Genomic DNA, 27709 nt, shown 5'->3' on the forward strand with positions numbered 1-27709 from the left:
CGCAAGCAAACAGGCCTGCAGTGTCTCTCATTTGTTCCTCAGATGTAATTCTTTGCACCAAGTTCCCTGCTGTACTTTTGATTAACCTTATTCCGTCGTGCTGGTAAAAGCTTTGAGAATATAAGTCAAAGCACAATCTTCCCCCAAGACACATGAGTAATTCCAAAGAAAGACTAATAGTCTAAGAAAGGCCACAACCGTAAAGGAATGTTAATTCCGGTGAGACCAGATTCTGCACTGTCATTAAGTACATTAAACACAAGCCCATTAACTTTGATATGGATTGTTCTTCCTTCCATCGGGGGCTGAACTTGGTATGCTGGAGTTTACCTGGTCAAAATCCTGTCCTAACACAGTGTTTACTGTCTGCTCGCAAAATAAGTTAAGTATAGAAACACTTTGATTTCAAACAACAGTAACAAATACTTTTTGAGAAATAGGCTAATGCACACCCTCGTTATCTTCTTTAGCAACCTCTGAAATCCCTAGTGAAAGGGGATTTTGCTCTGTGACCTGCACATTTAGGACTGCCCACTAGTTTTACAGATTGAGGATGTATCTTCAGACTCTGGGTTCTGAAGCAGAAAATAACCCCATATATGTGGATCCTCATGCCTGTGAGAATCCTTGAGTTCAGTGCGCTTCTTTCAAGAGCCTGTAAGAGACCATGACAGACTTAGCTTTAAACTTCCCAGCTATGGAAATACTTTTGCATGGGCCTAATTCTATTGACTTATTTTTTTCTTTTTTTTTTTTTTTTTAATAAATAATTTTAATGGGAGTTAAATATGTGCCACGCATGAAGGAATAGGTCAAGCTTTAGGCCTGGCAAACTTGAGGCTTCTTTAACTACTAGAAGGGTAAGTCTGTTACAGAATAAGTCTGTTACAGAATGGTATTTCATCAGAGACAGAGCATTGCTATTCATCCCTTTCTAGAAAAAGGAAAAAGAAGTTTATACCAAAACAAACATAAGTCTATAGCTACAGGACCTACTATCTGCAGATTATACCATAAACACGGTCTTAAAAATAAGCACTTTCACTTACAACTTATGGTGATGCCAAGTTCCACATTATGCTTCTTTGGTAGTTTTACATGAAATGTTCCACTGCTTGGTATAACTGATTCTATAAAAAAATATTTAAAATGTTAGATAATTTATAAGGCACAGCAATTCCAAGTGCACAGAACTATACATGTAAGTTGATGAAATCACATCAGCGTCACAAGCCACAGATGAAACACGGGCACTGAAGTGAAGGAAGTAGGACATACAAAGTATGATTTACACATCTATTGGTAATTTCACGGTAACTCAATTTTTTTTTAAGGTTTAACTGAATTTATTGAGATTGCACGGGCCAGCAGCCAGCTGAGACTGCAGGTTTTTAGCTTGTATGCAAGTTCTGTGAGCACAGGTGAAAATTTCAGTGCTGGCAGATAACTTTTAATTAAAAGGACAAGAGATCAAGTTTTAAGGATTTCAGGCCTTTGTTGCTGTAGGTCTAACACATTTTTAACTGTCCGCTAAGGTAACTGCTATGGATTCTAATCCACTGGGAAGAAAAGGAATCAAAACATCACTAATGGAGAAGTGCCTGGAGCTGACTGAGGCAAAAAACACTTAAACATGCAGCACTGTATTTGAATCCTGACTTTTGGCATCACTGCCAGCAAAAGTTTGGGCCTTGGCCTGAAAAGGAGCGATTGAAATTACAGCTATGGAAACATATAAACACATACATGTGGCAGAGGAGTTTAACCATGAGTATGAGTCTGCTGTCACGGAGCAAATGGGAGAAGCACAAACAAATCCAGGGACTAAAACACATGTGACTTCAGGTGTATTTAAATGACTTTCTCATTATTTGTTTTTCTTATTTTTTAATATTTCATTTCCTATGTATATGAATGTACATATTGTATTTGGCTTTTTTTTTTAACATTATACTAGATGTGTGCAGAGTAAAAGATTATACAGAGTTACTCTAGGAACCTTCAGCCTGCTTTTGACATCATGATTTATAATACCGTTAACAATAATTACACTCTGCAAAATACAGCACATCTGACATTGTCATGACTTCAAAGGAGCTACTGTCAGATGAACACAGAAGTCTTAAAAGTTTTTAGGATTTACCTAGTGGGGTAGTGCACATACATAATGTGTACTTGTTTGATTTACACAATTTCTGATTTTATAGGTGTATTCTGTATGCTTAAACACATTACAGAAGAAAGGAAAGCCATTAGTAATAATAAAGACTCACCAGCAACATTAACAATTATTTTTCTGGCTTTTATTAATTCAATTTCTATTATTTTATTTAGATCATTGGTTTGAGATACTGTAAGTGAAACTCTTCGGAGTTTTCTGCTTATCCACCCTTTTATAATACTTTCCTGTCTAGTAAAACATTTCATTAGCTGGCCTGTAGAGGATTTGTCTGGGCTCAGCAGAATATTTCTATCTCAGGGCAGAAAAATGTCCGGAAATAACTCAGAGGAGGGACTGTCACCAAATCTTACTACAGGATTTGTCATTTCTATTTGTGTTCTGAAGCATGCTGCAGGGCTACGTGAAATGAGAAAGCTTTACAAAAAGACACACGTTTCAAATAGGTCACTTGAAAAATGAATGGTGCATGTGAGAAGAAAGTCCCCACCTTGGATGCCTAACAGTTACAATGTACTTGGGATTTACTCCTTCGCTTTTCTTGCAAGACAGAATAACAGTACATTCATACCTGCAACATCAAATTCTATTTCCAAAGTGACCTTGTTGGTGATAGAGGAGTCTCTGAGCAGTTGGTTGGCCTCATCAAATGTGCTGTCTTCCGTTGGGATACCATTTATTGCCACTATTCTGTCTCCTATTTGCAGCACCCCACACCTTGGTACACAATGATACAAAACTATCATCAGATGCGCACGTTACCAGAACCAGCAATATCAAACACATTCAACCTAACCTTGAAGGAGAAGTGTGGCATAGCAGCTCAACAATCTACCCAGGCACAGGGTGGGGACAGAAGCTGCTGCTGCCCCTTTGCACCAAGACGCCATCAAGCACTACCAGCATGGGCCGTGCTCTCTAGGTGCTGGGACCCAGGAAGAGGGGCACAGCCTTCATGCCTCCACCTCACCCTCTGCCTCTGACCCTGGGCTACGGGTGTTGAAACTCTGCAATGGCAGCTAGTACTTGCCTGTGCAACTACTATTGTTCTCACACCGTGATGAGACATACATAATCATAAAAATGCAATTGCAATGCTGCAATGAAATCATTAGTAAGTCAAAACTCTGGTATTCCCTAAGATTTGGTTCTGTACCAGAACCGAACAGAGCTGGATATGGCCTCCCCCCATGGCACGCTGAATTATTACTATTTTGACTTCAGTGATGTTTCTGAATTTTTTTTTTCCTTCTGCATGAATATAGCTTCCAGTCTCCTGCTGGAGGACTCTGGATGATAAAAACACTGGTGCTTGTCATTCTTCTTACAGCTGATCAAGCATGTGAAGTATCATTGTCAGAACAGACAGTTTAGTAGTTGCCACACTTCCATCGAGCAAGGCCCTGCAATTTAGCACAAATCGAAAGCAACAAGCCCAAAGTACCCCGAGGAATGCTCACCAAAACGTACTGAGCAGTCATCTGAAAGAACCTCACCTTTCCGCCGGACTGTCAGACTCAATATAGGAAATGAGGGGTGGAGAAGACAAGGTCTCAGTAGCAAACACGCTACCCTGGAGCTGTATCCCAAACCCTACTACAGGGTCAGCTGTCAGCACTACTTCTGTGGTTTCTGTGTGGACGACCTGCCCAGCCAAACCAACAGTGCTAGAGGCTAAAGACACTATAAAACAGAGCAGACCAGGAAGACAGACATTCATACACAGCAGAGATTTCATTGCTCTTTGAGAAAATTGATTTGTACAATAAACCTAATCAACGAAACATGTCTTTTAAAGTCAATTTAGGCTAAAGTTTATAAATTATGTATAAACAGTTATGACACATAAGAAAACAGAAAACATCTTGTTGTATGTTAGAATGCAAAAAGATAGTTCTTGTACCGAGTAAAATAAATGTGTTTGACACCCCATACCAAAAATCTCAGAACATCCTTGAATTCTGTTTGCATTAGGTTTGAGGCGTGGATGAGCAGAATTTCCACAGAAGCTAAGGGAACTGGATGCACAAGCTCAGCTGTTATTCAGGCCGATTCCCACGGGCTCTTTTGAATATCTCACAGCAATGCATTGTTGTTAGCAACAAAGCACATGGCCCAGGCTTGCTTGCAAGAAATAAGAATGCCTTCCTCTTGTACATTTTTACTACATGTCAGCCATTTGTCAGGCTAACAGTGTAAGTTGAACGAACCCCTCTGTTTTAGCAATCAGTATATCTCAAGAGATTGTGAGAAAAAATGTTCTTTGGGGTCTCTCAAAGGAACTGGGGAACTCTTCTGTGGGAAACATAGGCAGCTACTTCTGTACTCCTGATTTACTCCCTCTCTATTCTCATTCTTGTTCTGAACAGGCTGCATTAGAGAACAAATCAAGATAAAAACAACATTGAGATTCAATGCAATTACCTATGAAAGGAGGAGACTGCACCTTTGGTTCCTTGATCTCTGCTTAAGGGCCTATTGTATCACTGCTCAAATTCCCCTGGTGACAGACTACTGTCTTCCATTATGTCATACACAGAAAGCTAAAGTCTTTCAATTCCTGTTCAGACCAGTAAAGTAATGGTATGGTATTTTAATGATAATCCTCTAATGCTGAGGATTCTGAATGTTTTCATGTTACAAATCTACGCTATTACCTCTCCACCTATAATTTCCTTTAAGACCCATTTCTGCCTGCAGTAGCTACTAAGAATTAGATAAAAGTTCAAGGTTTATCTGAGGGATAGTTTAGTTCATGGTTTATCTGAGGGATTGTTTAAGGGTGGATTTTTTTTTTCTTAGATGTGGAAAAAAATTAGTTCTTGTTTTTACATTATAGGTAATATTAGCACAGCTGTACAAAGTTGTCAGAGGTTGTGTAAGTATTTCCTGCACCTTGGGGCTACAAGCATTAGAATTTTGCTCTGAAATAGTTAGTATAAAATCTGACTAATGTGGCACAGTCGGCAATGACAATTCTGTTGCAAAAGTTTCACTGGCCAAAAAACTCATGGGTTTCTGTTTTCTCTCAGCAAAGCTTCTTTCAACTCTGAAAACGTTTTTTCTAAATTACTGTGAATTCTCAGCCATCTCTTGTTTTCATTTTCCTTTGTAAGAACTGCGTATTATTTCACTTATTCAATAGCTTCCTTCTTACTGTTTCTTTTATCTGCACTGAGTAAGACATGCTCATACCCAAATGCAAATACTAATAATCTGTTCTTAGAAATGGCCACCAGCTTTAGCATTTACTGCATGTGAGAAATAGGTTTCTCCAGCTCTCAGCGCTGCAAGGGCTAAAATATGGCTAAACCAGATAAATTCAGAGTTAATATAATACCAGATCCCCTAATGCACCTTCTGGAAATGTCCAAATTTAGGGCATCCAAGCTCAGAAAAGTTCCATGCTCCCTTTCTTCAAGGTCATACAACAATTACTTGTTAGCTGCGTCTGTGTTTCCCATCATTTATGTGTCCATTCCTCCCCTGCAGCAGGCATCTAGCTGACTCTCTAACTTTCTTACTCTTTTTCTAATACCATACCAGGAACTTAAAGGTCTTACAACATTTATTTCAACTTTTAGGACAGCTAAGGTTTTAATTCATACTGGGAAATTAAGTTACTCTTTGTGGGATTTAAAACTCACCCTGATAAATATTTTGATGATGTGGATGCTTAAAAGTGACAGTTAGGAACTCCTCCCACTCCCAATGAAAACGAAACAGAAACAAAAAAGGCAGAGATGGAAATACGCTTTCCAAATCATGTAACAACAGCTATCTGCTAAGTCTCTATAAAATGCAAGTACAAAAAGACAGGTACCCAAAACCATGTCTTAGAGCATGTTGGGGTTTTTAACTCAATAATAATTGCAGCAAGAAACAGTGCAATTTTTTTTTGGCTGCTTGATGGATTTGAAGTTTTACAGGCCAGGAAGCAGCCTTGTTGCTTTTGAAAAGGGGGCATGGATGCATATGTGGTTCCAGTGAACCCTGGTTGCTACTGCTAGGGGTACATTTCAGTGTACTTGTACAGTTTTCGTCCAGCTCTTAGCAACAGTCCTGGGGGCTGGTTTACTATATGCTCTGCAGTTATGTAAGTAATAATCTTGAATTTGAAGATTATGTACTTGTTAATTTTATTTCTGCAGCTGTATAAGCAACAGAGCAAGATGCATTTAAAGGTATGTATATGGATTATTATGCATGCAGTCTCCCTCTCTGACCCTTGAGAAATTGCAAAACGTTCACTATTCCTCCTGACAGCAGCTAGCTTGGATGTGCTGAGAAAACAGCACCCATGCACATCTAAGACCCTCTCTAATTTCTATCAGGTATGCAGCCCTAGTAACTATCATGTAAGTTGGTATAAAATTGTGTCTCAATTTCAACTACTAATATGGACCTATTACAAAATAGTTCAGGATTTAAATTTTAACCAAATAATAATCTAAGTGTTTCCACAGTGAATACCATACTTTAAAACCAAAAAAAGCAGAGAAAGAATAAAAAAGCACGTGACAGCAGGGTATGCCTTCAATTTTTACAGCCACATGTTTGGAAAGATCTGTGTAACTAATGCCCTGATTGCAAAATCATGGCCATAAAAGTCTTGTAACCCCCTGTACCATCACACTTCATCATCATGCTTTTTGGCATGATCACATTAAGTTATGCAGGTTTTCCTAAATAATCGGCAATGTAAACTTTACAGCACCTTTCACCAATACATCCTTTTTTTCCTAATGACATCCTAAAAGATTTATTAAGAGTTACATTAATAAAGCACTCAAATGATCCAACTGGATTAAAGAAAAAAAAAATCACTAAAATTAAGAGAACATGCTATTTCTTTTCTATGAAAAGGACAGCAGTCGATGCTACCTGGTTCTCATGAGTCTCCCACAAAGGGAGAAGAGCAAGGTTTTCCAGGTCCTGTCAATGGATGGTGGAAGGGTACAGGACCAGTCATTCTCTATCATAGTCACTTGTAGCACATTCAATCCAGTGTGGGTCTCCTAAGTTGGCTGTTACTGCAGTCACAAGTATGGGTATAAGTCTAGCAACAGCAGTAAGAAACTCTGCATGGGCTGAAAAGCAAGCTCACAGAAAGGGCAAGCAAGCTTGGCTGGCCAGCCAATTCCTCCAAAGCCAGCCCTGATTCAGGGTTGCTTATACAGTCACTGCTCGTAGTGAGGCACAGACTCACTCAGTGATGGAGCCAGTTCCACATGCTCTATATCCAGACTTCACAATGCAAATGCATAATAAACTACCCCACAACAAAGCCTCATTCTAATTCCTCCTAGCTACAGATTTGTTTAATCATAGCAGCCTGTCATCCCCAGGGCCTTCTGACTTGAGGAATCTTTCAGGTGGGCTGCAGTGCTTATGTGACTGTCCCACTTAAATCTAATGTCACTGGCCTTGTTCTGAGCCTTTGCAGGATAGCAAAGTGCAGGGCAAGGCTTCCTTGAAGGAAAAGTATCTGAAAAATATAATAACACAAGTAACAGCTGTCTCCAAGATCCATAATAGGATTAGCTTTCAGGGTTAACAGTCCTTTTTTGGATGGAACAGCTATACTATAGCACAGTCGAAGAACTATTTTTTGCATCAGCATTATTTTACTCTTCAAATCAATTAGTATTAGTGTAACATTACTACTGTTTCTCATGCGCACATGAGGACATGTAAGAGCTGGACTCCTACTGATACCACAGCATGGATGAACACACTATCTCCCCCTGACGCAAAAGAATGCATTAGAAGCTAACATGTCAACAGATGAGCTGTGAAAAATGGCTGATCAGATTAAAAATCAAAAATGAATTTACAGGCATTACATTATGTAAAAATATTGCTTTACAAAAAAAATAAGAACAAGCAAGCAACAAAAAACTGCAAGAAAGCAAAACCTTAGTTCCTCACTCAAACGTTTCCACTCAACTCCATATGGAGGCTACTGGTTTGCTCTGATTTTGCTACAACCATGGGAAATTTTTAATACGGGACAGCAGCGCTGCAATGCACAGCAACTCAGTTTTTCCAGGGTTGACCTGTGAGCATTATTAGCCGGAGCAGATGATTTACAGAGCAGTTCTCACTTCCCTGCTCTGGAGGAACTGAGCTGCTGAGGATCACAGGAAGACGGACAAGCCAAAAGGAGAGACAGCACTTGCATGGAGTCTGGGAAATAACGTGCTGATGTAACCATACTTTCTCTGGCTCAATGAATACTTTGCAATATGCAAAGTGCAACAGCCTGAAATATATCCACCCTGGCTTGGGAAATTACTGAACCCTGGGAAATTCGTGCTTTGAATCCCAGAGAGTGGTCAGAAACAAGGCTATTTAGTCTTCACTGTTATTTGTCGCTCTTCCTCACAAAAATTACTGTACAGGTTATGGTGTAAATATAAAAATCAAAACTACCTAGGAGGTAGTGTGGCAAGCTCTTCTTCCGTAATGCGATAGTTGGTTGAGCTTACTCGCAATCTGTTTTTGACTATTCAGCTATGAATTTTATTCCCTGATGGAAATGGGAAGAGTTGAAAAAGGAATTTGAAAATCACTTCAGTAATGGTGTAACAAACTCTTCCAGGATTGTCTGAAGAAAACATTGCTTTATACATTTCAGATGAGATAGTTAAGCTGCATGGCCTCTACTCATCTCATTTTAGCATTGGACAAATATTTTTATGCTGATGTTTCCCTACACGTTACAGAAACTCCAATTGTTCTCTCTTCTGCCTAGTATATATATTAATTAAGGTACTTCGTACCTTTTTCCTGTATCTTCCCCCTCCTCCACCCATTCACTGCACATTTTGAGCAAATGCTGTTACCACCTACAGGAGCTTTTGAAGTCCTTCTTTTTCATCCTCCGCCTCATCATTGTCCCACGCGGGCTGGTGGAGTAGAGGCTGCGAGGTAAGGTCCCCATGTTCAGGGAACTCAGGCTGTATGCACTCATGGAGGTAGGAGAGAAGGATGAAGACACCAAAGCTGCTGTAAGAAATCAAACACTTGGCACACAGCACTCAAGTCTTCACGGAAGAGTGCGATACGTGCCTGTAACTCATCAATGAATAAAATAATGTGTATGATGCACAGGAATGGTTTGTGCATTTCCAATAACAAAGACATTAAACCCCATAGTGACCCTAGGTAAAAGTAAAGTCAGCATTTCATGAAAATACCTGCTAGAAGCTAATAACGATACTGTAGATTCAAAAAGTACATTCATAGTATACAACTTATTTTAGGTGAAGCACGTTAAATTAAATTTTTCAACACATATCCACGAACCAATGCAGATCAATATGTCTAGATACACTCATTTTAGAAATGCCTTTTTGTAGTAGGTAATTTCTGACAAAAGATTTGTAAGCAATGCTTTGCATTCAAAGATCGTGCTTTATATACACTACTCAAATCTAATGGTCTACTCTTATGGCTGAAGAGCTGGTTCACTGAGAATTTTCAAGCCTTTTCCTGTCTACAAAGGTTGCCTTGTTACAGAAAGGAAAAGGTGTAAAATGTCAGAAATAACCTTAGCATGGCTATGAAAAAGTGTAGCATCCATAAAACTGAAAAGGTTTTAGTGCCTGAAATGGGAAAAGTATGAGTGAAAGAAGAGGGGAGGGAGGAGGAGGAAGAAGAAGAGGAGGAGAGAATATGTCAGCAGGAAAAAGTGTGGAACATTACGAAAGCTTTTTTGAGGAGGCGTTTTCTGGAATTTCAAGGCTGGCATCCTGCAATGGTCAGGGTGGTAGGTGTTATAATGGTGGTAGGTGAGGAGGCTGCTGTGGCTGTTGGCACACGAATCCCAGGTAAGTTGCCTGTTGCTTCTTTGAACCTTCACTGCCCGCATGAAGGGATGATGAAAAATCAGAAAACAAAAGGACCAGAGAAGAGGGAAAAGTAACTGAATTGCACAAACAAAAAAAAAGTCAAAAAATGAAAATAAATTGGAAATAAAATAAAATAAAATAAAATAAAAAATAACCTGATCTTGTCTTCTTACCAGGGGGTGCTAACTTGAGGAACAGAAATAATATTTCTTCTCAGAATAAATGCTTCTGATTGTTCTTTTTTGTTTCCTTGTATTTATTTTTAAAAAGATTAGTACTGAATCAATTTCTAATCTCCCTCTGGCTTTAGGAGCTAAGATTGCAAACTTACTACGTTTACTAAGAAAATACTAAGTTATTATATAAGACCACTAACTGAAAGTTAATAAGTCTCTCCTTGCATTCATCTACATTAAAAAATAAAACCAGATACTATACATAGCATTGCCTAGAATGGAGATGTTTACTTGCCAGTCATTTCAATTTACTGCATTGACATTTTAATTTTGCCACCATCTATTGTTAGCATTACGCTATTCTGTGCAATAAATGACTTCCCTAAGCCGGCAGCACAAAAACTCTATCCTGACGTCCAGTTAATAAAGGAAAGCAAAAACCTAGGGTTCTTATCGATTAGTTGGATGTGCAAATTAATGTTTTTTAAACTTGATCTTCAAAACTTTAAAATGATAATTTTCCATATGAAATTAGAACAATATTTAATTGCTGATTCTAAGTATGGGGAGTCCGGGATACACTAAAAGTGAAGGCCAGTATTTACCAAAAGAACAGGAAGCATTTCAGTCGATGTGTCAAATACTGAAGGAAAATGATTGAAGTGAGCTTCCATTAAATACAGTCTAGTCATTGTTAAATTCAGCATAGCCGTGTCCTTGCTGAACCTGTACAGGAACACTTCAAAATGGGAACTATTCACTGAATTTTTCTCTTAAAAACACCAAGGGACTCACCTGTACTATGAAACTTGTTACTGCCTTTGGCCCATGAGCTGCATTACCTGTGTCTCTCTGCTACCTGCTATATCTATAATGGCTGCAGACACGTATGACCCCATGCTGGACTTTAACAGTAGCCAAAAATCTTGACTGTTTAGGTTGGACCCACACCTTGAATTCACATGTTACTCCGTGAGACAAAATAAGGGGGAAAAGGGTAGCCACCACAGCAAGCACTGTGCACTGCCAGAAGAAAAGCTATCCTTTTGTTTCACTTCATATTACATGAGTAATTATCTGCTAATTGTCTGAATATATTAACCCGCCTCTGACTCAAAAGCAATGCCTGTCACTACAGCGAGGAGTACACACCAGGGAAGGGAGAGGAAAAGGAGAGTACAGGGGCCCACCATGTCCCCACAGCCTTGTGGGGCAGTTGGGACTGTGGGGGCCCCGGCACTGCCAGGCCTGGCCCCGCACCCCAGGCCGGGGTGCCCCGGGCCTGCGTCGCTCCCTGGGAGGCACCTCTGCTGTGCCCTGACACGTGTTTGAATTAAAAGAATTAATTTTTAAATTTTTTCCCCCTCAACAGCTAACAAAGGTGAGGGTGGGGTGCGACACCAGCACCAGGAGCGCTCAGCGCCACCGGCCAGCCTGCGCCTCAGAGTACCTCACCCACGGGCACCAGCGACCTCGGACACTTCGGAAAATCTCACGTCAGCCAGAAAAGTCCCAGAAACAGCGGCAGTAGCCTGATATGGCCATATGTATCTTACAGACTTATCGTATCTTCTCAGATGAAACCGTCTCTTTGATTATGCGCACAGACAGCAAGATTTCCAAACTTTAACTATGGTGTAAAAATTAAAATCTGATAAGAACAATGTGGCCAGGTGGATTTTCCTTATTTTCAAGTTGCTGTGAGCCTTGTTTAATTAAAAAGACTGCTTCCAGCAGGAAATTATCTGGTAGTCTTTAATTTTTTTTTAATGTTTTATTTTCACACTGAGAATAGTGATAAAAATGTCCTACAAAGTGGGAAGGTACACAAATTGAGTTTGCTCAGCTTGTAGAAGGATAATCCCAATTCAACAAAAGTTCTGTAAAAGAAAATCCTATCATGTGTAACTGTAGTAATTTAGCAGTAATTTGATCTATTCCAACCCAGGGTTGTGTACAGCGAACATAAAACTAATGGGGCAGCAAGAGAAATGAATGTTAGCAGCACAGTATAAAGGAAAAAAACATGAAAAAAAATCTGATCTTTTATACTGCTCTCCATTTTATTTTAGGGCTAAAATTTCAATTTATTTTATATACTGACTTTCCTGCCCATTTTAAATTCCTAACATGTTCCCATAAGACCAATAACTGAGCTCAACAGACACAGCCCTAATGACTCAGCTTATCCCAGGCACATAAATGGAGCTTTTCAAACCCTGCAGCATCTAGACCATACCACACCTGATGAAAGGCTGTTTCCAAGAGGGTACTTGCTTCCATAAAGCATGTTACACCTTGAATTGGTTGTGATCTTGGAGTAGCACCGCCTGGTGAGGGGCTGGGAAGGGCTGTAAACATCCTAGTTATTCTGCTTTACTTAAGAAAGCAACTTTATTACCTTAGGGAGATTTCTCCCCAAAAGATGTGCTTATGTAGCTTTTGCAGATCCCCTTGATATGATTTCATAATGGCCAGTTCTTAACTATGGCATGGCAAGAGCATCGCTTTTTATAAGCATCTACACGGGGTCAAGGTGACTAGCACATTAACAGCATCAATTTGTTTTAAATGTTGGTTAAGAAACCAACTCCTTCAAGTAATACACAAATCTTTGGCCCTGGTACTCATCTTCCCAAAAGAAACATTCTTCAAAGGTTCTTTCATCAGCCAGAAATTGATTGTGTGACATCTTTGCTTCAAAAAAATGAAAGATCTGTTTGCAACGTACTATCATAAATGAAAAGAATGGAAATATATTGCAAAATTTGGTCTCCATCTCGTTCTGCTTTTGCCGTAACACTCCCTGCTCCCTCGCCCTTCTAAGTGGCTTAAGTAGAAAGGGGAAAGAGGTGCAGCTGAATAATGAAAGAACATGGTATTGCAAGAGTTACTTTTTGTTCACCCTGGTCTAGAGAAACTAGGGTCTCCTCAGCCACTAATAGTTCAATATTCACCACTGACAAACTGACTAGAGCATCGCTTATCCAGGGACAGCCTGGATCTTAGATAGATGTCCAAGAACATTCATCATCACTAACATTCCTAGGCCTCAGAAATCTTGTCTTGGTCTAAAGGAGGCAGAAGCACAGTACCACAGGCTGAAAAAATGGTACCACTGGTTCATGTTGCAACACAGATACCTGTTCTCTGTGTATTTGATAACCTTTGTTATTTCTTGGATGTCCATCAACATGCAGTATTTCAGACTGAATTTATGAATACTGTGAATCAGCCACTTTCTCAGGATTAGTTAGAAGACAAGATAGGCAGCTCCCATCTTCAAATACTAAGACATTTTTTATATATTCAATTTGAAAATGGAAAGCCATTCTCTTCAAGCATGTTGGTATGAAATAAATATCATGGTGAAAAAGGGGTAGGATCTAGGGAACTGTTTCCAAACAAACCTTTTTCATAAGCACTGACAATGAACCCATGAAGCAATCTCAGAAGTACTTTAAAAGATGATGGCAATAAATAATAATGCCATTAACAAGAGAAAATACAGGGGCTTTTTGAGGTATTTTAGGGGAGAACAGGTGTTATTAACGAAGTGGTCATAACAGACTATCAAGTCAATATGCTGAAAACAAGTCAGCTGTGGTCCTTCCTCCCCCCTCTAAATTTAAGAAGCAATTTAGAGATTTATTTACTGAAGTACCTAGTTGCCCCCCCAAATGATTGCAACAGTAGAGTCAACAGGTGTCTTTATGTACCTCTACAAGTGTGCAGAGCCGTTTCTCAGTAAAACATTTCCCTCTCTATCCATAGGAATCTCAGAGGGTACGTTAAGGCCAAGAAAACACAGAGCTTCTCAGAAACTGCAGAAGCATAACCTGGGGAGCTGAAACAGGCATAACTGCCACGATAGCTTTCTTGACCATTCAGCAAGGGCTGGCAAATTAAAAGACAGAAAAAGAAAGGGGTATTTGGTGCTACAGATCCTCTTACCATGCTCCGGGCCTTTCAGTGCTAGCCGTGTCTGGTGGTGAGGAAGGATCTCAAGTTTGACATTATCCGCTGCATTAGCCAAAAATTGCGTTGCTTCTGCCAGCGTACAGTACTCCATGCTGGTGCCATCAATGGACAGAATATGGTCTCCTACATGTAATGCACCACATCTACATAAAAGGGGAAAAACTCGGTATGATCAGGTATGCTCTTTGCTTGGAAAATGAGTTTTACTGCCTTCAAACTGTCATGACAACTATGAGCGTGTTCGTTTTTTTCAAGAGAGATCTGTGTTTTGTAGGCATTGTCACTGGTCAGACTTTATATCTATTAGTATAAAACCTTAAAAACAATTCAGTTAATACAGTATATGCCAAGACATCACTCACAGAACTGGAATGGGGTAGCTGACTATAAAAATATGTGTGAATGGCAGCAGAATAAAATGAGAAGAGCTTAAGGAGACTCAAATATCTTGGTCACATATCCCTCACACAAGCACCCAGTTCATCATTTTTTGAGTTATAGTTCAAACAGTTATTAGTACAAAAGCTGTAAATGACGATGAAATTATGCAGTAGTCAAACAAATAATGAAACCAGGGCTAGCATGGTGACTTGAGGAGTGGGGTGGGGAGGGGGGCTATCTGCTAAATCTCGCTGCACTCAAGAGACTGGCTACTGGATGAGTTGAGAAATGCAAACACAGCAGTCAGCATCCCGACGTACCAGTCAAGTGGACAGCTCCTTTAATTGGTTACCCCCTGCGAAATGGGAAAAAACAGAGGGAGAAAATTAAAGCATCCTGCACCATTGAACTGGAGAACACCCCTGGATCAATGGCCGTCACTCTCAAAGTTTCTACTGTAGGGAAAAGCCCACAGAGGAGCTGTAGACTCACTGCTACAAGTGGGTGCTACCAAAAGCACCGTTGTCAAAGAGGAGTTACAAGGTAGGGTGACTGGGGACATGCAGGAGGAATTTGCTGCTGAAACGTAATATTTAAGAATTTTTTAGATAGAGATATGTATATAGAAATATACTTATATGTATAAGCACATACACACACACACGCACGCACCCCAGGAAAGATCCCACACCTCTGTTAACAGAGGCTTAGACCATTGGGGAAAAATACCTATCACTTTTTTAATGGTTTAAATGGTTTTATTTAAAGGTTTAAATGAAGTGGAAAAATTACTGCAAAATAACTCCAAAATACAGAAGCCAGTCTTCCTAATACCTCAGTCGTATTCTAAAATATCAATAAAAAAATCCAGACATAAGGAGTTCCATTTCACTGTGCCACAAGAATGAGTGATATATTCTAAAAGAACACTTCAAGGTTGCAAAGCCTCGAAATTTACTTCCCTTGACAGCTGTTCCATATTGTATGCTTACTTTAAGAATTCCTGTGGGTTATTTATTTTTTTAAATACTAATCTCTACTGCAGCATTACATTTAATAGTCCTCTAAACTTCTGTGTTGCATAGTGCAAGCAGACAGTCGCCTATTACATGGGGGCTGGCTTATGTCATTGAATACTATATGAATGAGCTAAAGTACATGGTGCCCTGGAAGTCTTAAACTCAGCTGTATGGAACAACAATCTGACAAAGTGCTAATTTTAAGACCTAGCAACCTTGAGAGCATCTGGTTCAATTAAATTCATCAAAAATGGGAGGGTTCCTTTAAAACCAAACCAAACGAAAGTAGAAATAAAATGGATGTATAGACCTGCAGTGTCAGCCCCCTGTCACACTCACCTGTCTGCAATACTCGCAGATTTGATTTTGTCTATGACAATGACCTGTTTGTTGCAGCACATCGAGGTAGTTAGTGCAACCCCAAGAGCAGTACCGGGAGTTTTGGCAACTTCAACTAGCAGTGGCCCAGACGCTGTTGCTACTGAATCTGTCAAAATTAGACAACAGAAGATCAGTATTATACCAATGTGGTACATTTTCATATTTTCCCACATAAAATCTCCATGGCTATTCTATTTCTCTAACCAGACAACATGCTAGATAAAGAAATTATGGAATAGCATCAGTGTAGGTGTCAAGTATCAGTTCTTACTTTTGAAACCAATAAAAGCAAGAGGAGGTTTGTGAATCTGGGATGTCAGGAAGCTTCTAAGGATGTCAGAATCAGAGATGGACCAGGTTAGGGAACCAGGATGCGTTAGCGAACCACTCCCTTGCACAACTAAGCTAAAAATCACTCGGAATTTAAAATAGGCATGCTGAAGAAACAGAATTAATAAAAGAAGTAGAAAATTATCTGAAAAAAAAAATGAACTGAAGTGAATAGGTTAGAGAAGGATGTTAAATTAATTTTCAGAACAGAAAGGGAAGGTCTGTGGACAACAGCTATATTAAATGAAGAAGGTGAAGCAAGGGTCTACTAGAAATCCCTCACAAAAAGAAAGGACAATTTAGGAGAAAATGGAGAAAGTGCAGGAGGCATGACAGCTAGAAATAGTAGGAGTTAAAGCAAAATGCATGTAAGGAGGTTCAGAAGATTCTTGTAATAGCCTGTCACTGGATAAAGTACTGACTTGCAACAGGGCACAGATAGTAAATGACCAACACCGAAACAAGAAAGCAGAAAAATAAGAGGCAGCAACAGTCATGATTGATGACTGTGGTGAGGAACTATGCCCAGGAGAGACAAGTGCTAGACAGAACAAAGGAAAAAGACAGCAGGCTGCTTCCTAATGCCAGAACAAAGCAGGCAGTGATAAGGGTGAAGTACATTCTGGAGACTGCCTGAGAATTCCTACTAACCGATACCGATCGATCAACAACTGATCTCAGTGGAGTAAGATACAGTAGGCAAAGGTGTCCTTTAAGGACATAAAAAGATCGAGACAAAGAAAGTGATATCAGAAGCCTTTGGAGGTGCTTACAATCAGAATAAGAAAATATGAATAAGCAAAGACATGCTGGAGCAAAGTTACCAAAGATTCGTGTTCACAGAGTACTGGAGCCTGCTGTAAGAGTACTAAGAAAATGTTCAACTGCAATGTCTCTCAGAAGTCCCTAAGATAGAAGCTGTAAAAGTAGTGCAGCTGGGCTTCAAAGTATGGAGGAAAAGACAGATGTCAAGATACCCCATTCAGTTTTAAATCGAGCAAATTAGTCCAAAAATGTAATTCTGACACAGAAGAGAAAGACTGTGAAAGTGAGTATTATCGTACAAAACTAACAAGTTATATACCATGATACAAGAAATGGAATGAGAGCTTGATTAACTAACACTCAGCTGAGGTGCTCTTCCTAGTTAGAGCACACCATAGGGAAACTGAATATAGAAGTGTATAATACATGAAGTGAAAAAAGGTGCTTGGATGGAATAACATACAATACCAGTAAAGCATCAGCTAATTATTATACTCCTTTTTCCCCCACAACTTGAAATAATTTTTATATTCCTGTTGTCTTTTTCCAGTTAGAAACCTGAGGATTTGAAGGGGAGATTTAGTATTTTTGAAAGTGCCCATGAATTCTGAGTGATTCATTTTTGTGCCCAACTGGGACTGACTTTTTAAAGGCTGAACTTCCACAGGCACTACCAAAATAAGCTGCTCCATAAATCTGAACTGAACTTTAAATTGTGATCCAAAAGAAGAGAGTTCACCCAGAAGCATTCCTCCCTGGAGCTTCAGGCACTAAGTAGCTTTAAAGTTGGATGAACTGCCCTCAGCAGCTACCTGTCTTTCTCTAGTAACTGAAGGAGGAGGTTACGGCAATCAAATTCCTATCTTGGAGGCCTTGCCGAAGGGTCTAAGAAAGGCAGGATGCATGCAGTGACTTGCATACAGCCAAATAAGCACACGCAGCAGAGCAGAATTTAAGAATTCCCAATTCCCATTCCTGCACTGAGAAACAATTATTTTCTTCTTGAATATTCCAGTGGTTTCTGGAGCTACAAACAAGTTTGCATTTACAAACATATGGGAAGAAGACTCAAACATTTGTCACCAGTACTGTGACAGTACTTATGAGGAGTGGCTGAGGGAACTGGGACTGTTTAGTCTGGAGAAGAGGAGGCTGAGGGGAGACCTCATCACGCTCTACAACTACCTGAAAGGAGGTTGTAGTGAGGTGGGTGTTGGTCTCTTCTGCCAAGTAAGAAGCGATAGGACGAGAGGAAATGGCCTCAAGTTGCGCCAAGGGAGGTTTAGATTAGACATTAGGAAAAATTTCTTTACTGAAAGAGTGGTCAGGCCTTGGAACAGGCTGCCCAGGGAAGTGATCGAGTCACCATCCCTGGAAGTATTTAAAAGACGTGTAGATGAGGCGCTTAGGGACATGGTTTAGTGGGCATGGTGGTGTTGGGTTGACAGTTGGACTCGATGATCTTAGAGGTCTTTTCCAATCTTAATGATTCTATGATTCTATGAAAGGTTTGAACTCACATTGATCCAGAAAATGGCAAAGCTCAATTTGTTATTGGCCTATCGCAAGTTCTTTCTGTAATGATTGCCTTAAGGAGAGGAGAGGAAACGAAATGCAAATATCTATTGAGAATGAATAAATCTTTCAAGATGCTGCTCCAGAGTTACTTGAGAAACGCACGATCAGCTTATGCCCTAGCGTTATTTCGCAGGTGCCTGCTGAAATGCAGAGAGAAGCCAAACCAAGGCAGACAGGATGAATAAATACGGTAACTACGTTAGAGGAACCAGAAGAAAAGAAATGGAGTGTGTCTAACTGTGGAAAATAAACACAAGGAAGAGAAATCAGAAAGCAATAATCAAGCACACATTCCCTGACAGAGAAGGATTAGTTTATCACGTTGAAGTAAAGCATGGATATGAAAAATGAATCATACAGATATAAATTATTCATGCGTGAAGATGTTTCAGTCATTAAGATATTTACACCGTGACTGAAGCACTTACACACTATGTTGATTTATTGGCTATGTAATTACATAAGATATACTGATGAATGTTTGCGTGAAAAATGCTCTAGATTTTTGATTTTGTTAATAATTTTTCTCACTTTTGAGCACTGCATCTCAATCAGTACAAGAGGCTTGATTAAAACCTCCCAGAGGAAACAGCATTGCTTTCCGCATGCTAATACATTTCTTCAGCTAGATAGCAGCATACCTTTTTGATTTGACAGCTTAAATCACTGGCGACAAGGGGTTTTATTCTGAATATAAGTTTATGATGCATAATATACTATATGACATATAAAAAGTTTTGGATAAAATAAGCAGTATCACCACCCTCCCTCACATCAAAAGATAATCACAAATGATTTTGAAAGTTGAAAAAAAAATTTTTTTAGCCTGATAAGTGACCACATTACAGGCGTTTCTTTATGTCCTTGTAAATGTATGTATCTGCTAATCCTTACCTATCCTCACGGCTTCTTGAATCCAGTTCAATAACTGGTGAGTGGTGGAGGGCAGAAAACCTTCTTAGGATTCCCACAGTGGGGAAGCCAAAAAATGAGCTGCTTTTATTAGGCAGCAGAGTACCTATAATGTACCTATAAATGCCCTAAAAAGGGAAAAGCTTCAGTCATAGTTTTCAATCAATAACGACACTAAATTCACAGGAAACCAAACTTTTCTTAGTTTATGATGCTTTTTTTTTTTCTTTACAAAGCCTTCTTGTACTTAAACATGGGAAGTGTTGCTATACTGTGAGCTTGTTCCCGTAGGAACACTGAGCTCTGTTGCTACTACCTGTGCTCTGGAGCTTCTCACTTCTCTAACTGGAAGGTTTTGGGCGCTTTCTTATTTTTTTCAGAAGTCATGGCAATACATGGTACAAATAATTTTTTTGAGCAGCTTAAAAGAGCCAGACAAGGAGGAAGGATGTCAAAACAGATTTTGACCTTGAAGAGCCAGCTGAACCCATTGAAACACACAGCTCCACAAGACTGCTATTGATCTTGCCTGGATGCTGCTGTATCTTCTAGCAATGATGTGAGGGACAAACAAGTGGATACCTTATTATGTCACACTAATTTTCCTCTTGCCAAGGTTCCTCCCTATTAAGTGTCCATAGGCTAACATTTTTTTCACCTTAAAATTGTATATAGCAGGTCCACGTAGCCTTCTCTGTTGTTGTGATTCTCTGATTGAAAGCAGAAAAAAAATATAGCAAGTCTGCGCTGGTTCAGATCAGTAACTAAATGCACAGTTCCTCAAACCTTGCAGTTCTCCCAATACTCCCAATCCAAAACCAAAGTTTTAATGCTTTTGTAGCAATGCATTCACAGATCTCAATGTGTCTCACTCCTGTCAAACTAGAAGCCAGTATTTCACAGAAATATTTTTTCTTGATCAAAAAAATGTGCTCTTCTGCTCCTCACATTTTTCTTTGTTCCCTTCATACAAAATCTTTGCAGCCCAGAGATAGCGAGTAGAGTAATCTCTCTCTCAGGTAAGAGCTTTCTTTTGTCCATTCAGTTCTTGACAGTACACATGATTCTTTATCTTCTCTCTCTTTTTCTGTAACTCTAATTTTTACCAGTACCTCTGTGCCTCATGCTCAGACTAGTCCAGAAAACATAAAGTTAATTAGAACAATGGGACACCCAGATTACATTTGCAGAGCAGTAAAGCCTCACTGAGCTCACGTCATATGACACCTGGCTATCTTTCTATAACGCTCCTAAAAGAAAAAACATCTTCTACCCCTAAACCACAATTTCTAGTACCAATATCCAAAGATTGGACCAGTAGCTGGGTGGATCCCAGAGTTGTATTTTAGTGAAGTCAAGGAAGATTGTTGAGAACTGGAAAAAATCTGAAATCTCTGACACTCCCTCCTTTAAGAGCAAAACGTTGGAACATTTACAGCAAATAAGTTTGAAGAAATCAGTTCAAATCCCCATGACTCCCAAATGCCCTACACTTTATTCTTGCTTTCCTCTACTCTCTCTGTGCTCTTTCTTTAATTCACAAAAATCAAATATTGTTTTCCAGCACCCGCTCAGCAATCACACATGCTACTGCTCTGATGTATATGGGACAGTCATTGATTGTTCCTTGTTGAGTAAACTCTCATAGATGGACCCTCACAAGCCCTTAAATGCAGAAATGCATGGCCATTTCCTTGAACTTGCTTTCTTTAACAAAAGTACAACAGAATGCAGGGGTGCGTGTGTATTTATGTATGTGAACCAGTGCGAGTTAAAGGGTCCAATACAAAACACTCTATTGCAGTTGGTTCTTACTCTAGAAAGGTTGAAACAGCCAACGTGCCACTGTCGGCACTCAATGCACAAGTGAAAGGCAGTTAGAAACTGCAGTGGTGAGCCTGGTATGTACGGCACAGCATGGGATGACAGCAGTCCCAGCTCCTGCTGCCAGACCTGGGCCTTTACTTGCCATACTTCAGTTGCAACAGGGTATTTTACACAATTACTGATAGTGGGGAATGCCAAGCAGGCATAGTTGTGTCTGTCCATTCAGAATCAGTGTGGTAGGGATTAGGATCCCTGTTTTCTGTACTAGGTAGCAGGAGCTGAAACATTAAAACCATTTTTTTTTTCCCCCGAAATGGCTCAAGATTTCAGGTGTCAGACATACCATAGGTTTACCACCAGGATATTTGAGTATTTGCCATTCCTTTGGAAAGCCAGATTGCTGAAATGCAAAAATCAGAGTTGATACATTTCTTACAGGGCACTTAAAATCCATGGCCAGTTGTACAAATTTGAGCCCAGGTAACCAATCCAAAGAACAGGCAGAACTTCTAACAGACTGGATGAATTGTGTTTCTAAGACCTGTGGCTTTAGCAGCAGCACTCTCCATACAGACCATTTTGCAAGGCCCTTTACAGCACTTCTCAGCCGACAGTGGAGCAACATAAAAGCGCTCAGGGATTCTAAGCGCATCCACTTTTCTTCATTAACCAGCAGACTATTCATTACTGTCAAACAGTATCTTAAACTGCACTTAATGAATCCTGTCATTCTCCATGTGGTTTGCTTATTGTACTCTTAAGGACTACTTTTTTCTTTTAAATGAACACCAATCCAGAAGGAACATGCTTTGTGTCCATTAAAACACTCTCTATAACACTGATACCCTTAAAATTGTCCCAACTCCTCACAGTCCAGTAGCAAGATCGTATCCCTATCTGCGATAGAGAGACTCGTAATCCTCTATTGTACCACGACCCTTCTCATGTTTCCCTGAGACTGCCCTAGCAATAGGTGGTGGACCTCTTCCAATTGTCTGCCTTTTCCATGGTCTCCAGCAAAACAAGAGCCCAAACCAGAAATGGCTAGTGACTTTACTGTGCAAGAGAAAGATTTGCTGGGAGCGGGGAAGCTTTTCTCCACCTTTCTCCTTCCTCTGTGCGTCTCTCCACTAACACCTTTCCTCTTCTTTCCCCAGGTTTGTAGTTCACCAGGTCACAGATGCAGAGAGATTAAAAAGCCCACTTTTGACACTGTTTTTCAGTCACGTCCTAAAATATTCCGTAGGCTATCTTGATAACATTTTTAATTTCTTTTGTAGGGGCATTTTCATTCACTCATATTTAACACCAGCTAGATGATTAGCTAAGTCTCTCTTACACACACAGAGCTGACTGGTGGTTATTTAAATACTAAATTTTTTGGGGTGGTAGGCTGCTTATTTATGTAATACCCTTTCCTTGTGCTCCAAAGATAATTTGATCTCAACAAATCCCTAATCTCCATTTTGCAAGAAGGGAATATTAATTACATATTTTTTTAAAATGATCTAATTAAGAAATTGAGATTGGGATCATGGGTCAATGTTTTCAAAAGGGAAAGTAACATGAAGGAAGAGAGGCAGGAATAAGACTTCTGCAGTGTCTAAAGGGCACAGGAACAACTTTCAAGATGCCCTAGAGCTGGGTAGCGCCATTATCACTCATTCAGAGCAATATTATTTGATTCCTCATACTTTTGTGACTCCAAAGGTCATAAGTAAACCACACACAGGGTACTGATGCACAGTACTGGCCTTGGTATTCTGTTCTACTAATATTGGATAATGTTTGCACCCTGGCTTTGTTCATGCTTCATTTAGAACGGTAACCTTTTTTCATCTCAGATCTTATGGGAAAACTAGAATCAATGCCAGCTAGCAAGGACTGAAAATGACGGCTGAAAAGCAAAAAGTCATTGACAGTGTTTCTAATTCTCCCCTGAGAGCTGGAATACAAAATACATTAATAAGCTTAATGATATGTAAGACTTTACCCTAAAATATATTTTGGAACGGAGTAAGCTGGCATTATATATTGCAAGCAATATTCGGGGAGAGAGTATGGTAGTTTCTTTAATAATAAAATAACTATTTAAAAATTAAATATTTTTCTTGTTTCAGTAACAGTCTCCAAGGCACAACTTATAACCTACCATAAAATATGTGTGCTCCTAGTGTTCCCTTGATTATGGAGTATCTGTGTGTTTCAGGCAGGCTGTAGAATGAGAAACAGTTGTTCTAATTTTACTCGGCTCAGTTAGTATTAGAGGGGCAAGAACATTACTAAAAATAAAAAAAGAATATTATAATAGTAGTGTCTTTTTCCTTATTGCCAGTAACAGCACGGCACTGGAGCTGCTGGGCTACTAATTGAAAGAAAACTCACAGAGTCCACAGAAAAACAGGAAATTGCTGCTAAGAAAAAAGCTACCAATGGCATTTTACACCCTCTCACCTTTAGAATAATCAGATTTCAAAAATGAAAAATAGGAATAATTTCAAGAGGATGCCAGCAGAATGAATGATAGTGAAATCAGAGGGACCTCTCAACCTCAGAGTGGGAAACGGGGACTTTATTCTCTAAACTAATGTGCTGCCTATCTCCTCCTCTATACACAAGCGATTTCACATTCTTGTCAACTGACTGACACAGTCTTTCCATTTTCGTCCTCTCGCCTAATTCCTGCAGTTCATTTATATGCCTCTAATTCAGCCAAGTTCTTAAAATCAAAAGCTTAGGAGCTGCCTTTACCTATTTTCATACTTTGCAACCTTAGATCCATCATCCTTCTCAGTTCAGAAATGCCTGCTAACCAGCTGAAGAACCACCCCTGCCTTCAAAGCGCTCACACCAGTGTAGGTGGGGATGTACTCAAAATCCGCTTGTGGACCTTCTTTCTCAGACTTTCTCTCATGTTCAGACCACAAAAGCCTGCCTAAACCCCTTTCGCATGATTAACCACAACAAATAGAACAAATAAGGACAACACAATCTGCATCTCTGCCTGCAAACTAAGGCACAGCTGGTGTGTCCAATTTTACATCTGCCAGTCTCAAAAGTATGCCTGTAAGTATACACTACTATAGATAATATAAAGTGCTGCAGTACCCGTAAATTATGTCTATTTGCCATAATGACCCTAAGTTTCCATCTAATTGGGAACAGTAATAATTAGAGTGGGACCTGATTCTCTTCAGAAGCCTACAGAGCACAAAGCCCCTCACTGTCAGCACTTGACAGATTGGAACAAACACTGCGAACACCCAAATTTTGTGTCAAGTTGACAGTTCCCATCTGCCCAGGGCTCTACCAGGATGATGGTGTCTCGGATATTCCCAAAAGCTTCAGAGCAAAGGTGTGCCCTGGACAGTTTGGACATCTTGGTGAGAGAGCTGACATGCACACGAAACAGTTAAGGCAAATAAGGGCACGGCGACGCTGTGGTAGTAAGATACCTGGGTGAGATACCCTGTCTCCCTGCCATGCTGGTGGGAGCTGAAGCCCTGGAAGCCGCAGAGCCACACAAGCGAGATGCCGGGCCTGTGACAGCCACTTCTGCTTCTCACCAGGGTGGCTGACCCAAGTGCAGCCCCACTCCCATGCGGCTGGGCTGCTTGGCGTACTTGAGGTCCATGACTAGACCTTGCTCAAAGGTCCTCTGTGCTGAGCCATGCTGTCTCATACGTTCACGATTACTTATTATTTGCATGCGTTAGTGACCTCTGCACACAAGCTAAGCACAGTCTCTGCCTTGGAAAGCTGACTTTGGGTGTGCTTCTGCTAACGTTGAAATCAAGAGACTTGGTTTGGTTGAACAGACAGGAGGTTTCAGACTAGTCTAAAACACTCTTCTGCAAAGCCTATTAGGTGAGTACAAACCAGAAGAAAAGAAAAATTAAAGTAAACTCTACATCATTGTCCATAACAGATAATATGAATTTCTGATGCTACAAGTTCATACTATCAGTACCGCTTTTTTCCCCCCGAATTTGGTCTCTTTTCAATAATCTGTGTTCTAGCACAGCTGTCCTATAAATAATTGTGCATTGGCACAGCCACGGTATAAAATGCTACCATGCAGAAGGTCAAGGCTGAGATCTGACCTTGATATTTATGCACTGAGGAACAGAGTGAGAGTTTTGCAGCTCTCAGGGGTTGCACGGGATATTTTGCCGTTTGATGCCAACCACTCATGAAATGAAACTTTGGTAGAATGAGTCAGGAAACAAGTTTATTAATTGCCCTCTCTTTCCGCTTTGGTATTGCCTGAGCAGCAGTTCAGCAAAAACATTTCAAAGAAATAGAGAAAGTAATTTAGTCAAATTGCCCTCAAATCCAACACAGAAGCCATGGTTCTGAACATAAGCTCTTTGATCCCACATTGCAAAAATAATCCAGGATTGCTTACCTGTTGCCTATATATTTCCAGCTTTTCCCTTCCCAGTGCTTGTTCCAAGCAATACAGAAACAGGACTACTGGGAGTATTCACACATTTAAAGTAAAAGAAGGTCTCAATATCCCCTGTTCTCCACAGTGTACATTTCCAGCAAAAACAATTCCCCACATTTCTTCTGCCCAAATCCCAACCAAGCAATAGCCTCTAGAAACCCAAGCACCCCATAACTGACAGAGTGCCAGCAATGAGAAGTGCACTCTTTCATCTGCTTCCTCAGTAGGCAGCTTGCCAGCTTGCTGCCAGGGTCACCCTTGGCAAGGTTCCTATGCGGCTCCTCTTTTGCCGCGGGACAGGCCATTTACCTCCTGCCAGAGCAGCTCCTGCTGCCAGGCTCGGAGGGACTCCAGGTCCTCTCATGCCCCTGTCTAATGACTTTTATCATTTTGAACATGTTCCAGTGCTCACAAGGTACACGGATTTGTAATTCAGTAATTCAGTAATTCCTGAATTTGTGTAAAGGAGAAACTGTGAAAAGCCTTTTCCAAGTGTGTTTCTTTTTATTTTTTTTTTTTTTGACCAGTGAAAATACACCCAAGTTTACCTAAGCTGTAAAGCCCTTGAAAAATTAGAGGTCATGGTGCTCAGAAGGCGGCTATTCCATTCAACACTGCTGAGCTGACCGTAACAGAAAGACTGTGCTTATGTAAATTGTAAAAATCCGAATGAATTAGGATTGGATTAAAATCAGCAGAACATCAATATAAATCATTATAAAAATACATGCACATAAAAAATATCTCAGAAGTGTCTGTTTACAAACAGAATGACATTAAAAGGAAAATATTACATTCACCATGTGGGCACAAAGCACTTCAAACTTAATGAACCCCAGAATGAATATTGCCTGGATGAACTTATTTTTACCTCCCTTCTTTAATTAAATAATCACATATTCTTCTTTCTTCAAGAGCCTCATGCGGAAGGTAGACAGTGACTATTTAATGAGTAGCAACACTTTTCCCTTTTTTTTTCCATGCTTATGCCTTAATTACTCAACAGTGTTCTCATCCTTCTCTGAGTGTACGTGGTGGGAGAGAGCTATTGTATGGTGCAGCCTCTGAATATTCATTAAACCACACATTTATTAATGACTTTATCTTATAACCATCCTTTAGAGCAAAAGCATGGTGTTTTCCCCATTGTATAGATAAACAAATGAGGATCAAAGAAATGAAGGTCGAAAGCATCCGTCATACCGGAGAGGCCCTATCTGAGACACCTACACTGGGATTCACTGCACCAAAACGCAGGCATCTGTAGAGCAGACCTGAGGTAACTACACCTGAGCTAGAGGCTTAAACTCCCTCTACAACCATCAGAAAAACCTGGCATTTAAAAAATGTGTTTCACCTGCCCTGCTTTAAGCATCTACATCAAGATGAGACAAGCTATTCTTTAGAACATTTCTCTCACTTGACTGTTTCCCAGATCACTTAGTACTACGCAGCAGGTGACTGATGAAGGAAAAATGTATGCAATCATTCAAATTAAAATCTATATCATAACACATATGCTCCAAGGCATCTGAGTAAGGCTGCATGGGCATCTTTAGTTCTTGCATTTCCCATCCCTGAAGAGCTGAACTGAAAGGAGCTTTGCAAAGACAAGAAAAAACATCCCCCAAAATACACAAAATCTTTTGGAAAAGTTGTCACAAAATGCTGCTTCTCCTGAGCACACTGAGCTGTATCCTTTCAAAGACTTCCAAATGTAGCTAAGTCTGGGTAGATTTTCACTGGGATAAGCAGAAGAGACACTCCTGAAAAGGGCTTTCTCTCCCTCAACTGGTACCTACTGAATTGCATGTCTGTATTCCAGTGCTTCAAAAAGCCACATCTTCACAAAGAAAAGATTCTCCAACTTTCTC

General features: G+C 40.0%; 1 protein-coding gene across 2 annotated transcripts in view; it reads right to left on the reverse strand.

Annotated features, from left to right (window-relative positions):
• GRIP1 (glutamate receptor interacting protein 1) overlaps positions 1 to 27709 on the reverse strand; it is a 236293-nt gene that overhangs the window by 35156 nt on the left and 173428 nt on the right. Inside the window, exons 8-14 of one of the 2 annotated variants that reach the window (XM_075149243.1) lie at positions 15932 to 16079; positions 14166 to 14335; positions 9890 to 10045; positions 9035 to 9187; positions 3676 to 3862; positions 2751 to 2896; positions 1050 to 1130 (exon numbers count right to left, since the gene is read on the reverse strand). In XM_075149243.1, coding sequence (XP_075005344.1) covers positions 1050 to 1130; positions 2751 to 2896; positions 3676 to 3862; positions 9035 to 9187; positions 9890 to 10045; positions 14166 to 14335; positions 15932 to 16079 — 1041 coding nt within the window. Of the gene's footprint in view, positions 1 to 1049; positions 1131 to 2750; positions 2897 to 3675; positions 3863 to 9034; positions 9191 to 9889; positions 10046 to 14165; positions 14336 to 15931; positions 16080 to 27709 lie in introns of both variants that reach the window. The other variant, XM_075149234.1, reaches the window with a different exon arrangement.

This window comes from Calonectris borealis, chromosome 1 (assembly GCF_964195595.1).
Source record: "Calonectris borealis chromosome 1, bCalBor7.hap1.2, whole genome shotgun sequence".
NCBI lineage: Eukaryota > Metazoa > Chordata > Aves > Procellariiformes > Procellariidae > Calonectris > Calonectris borealis.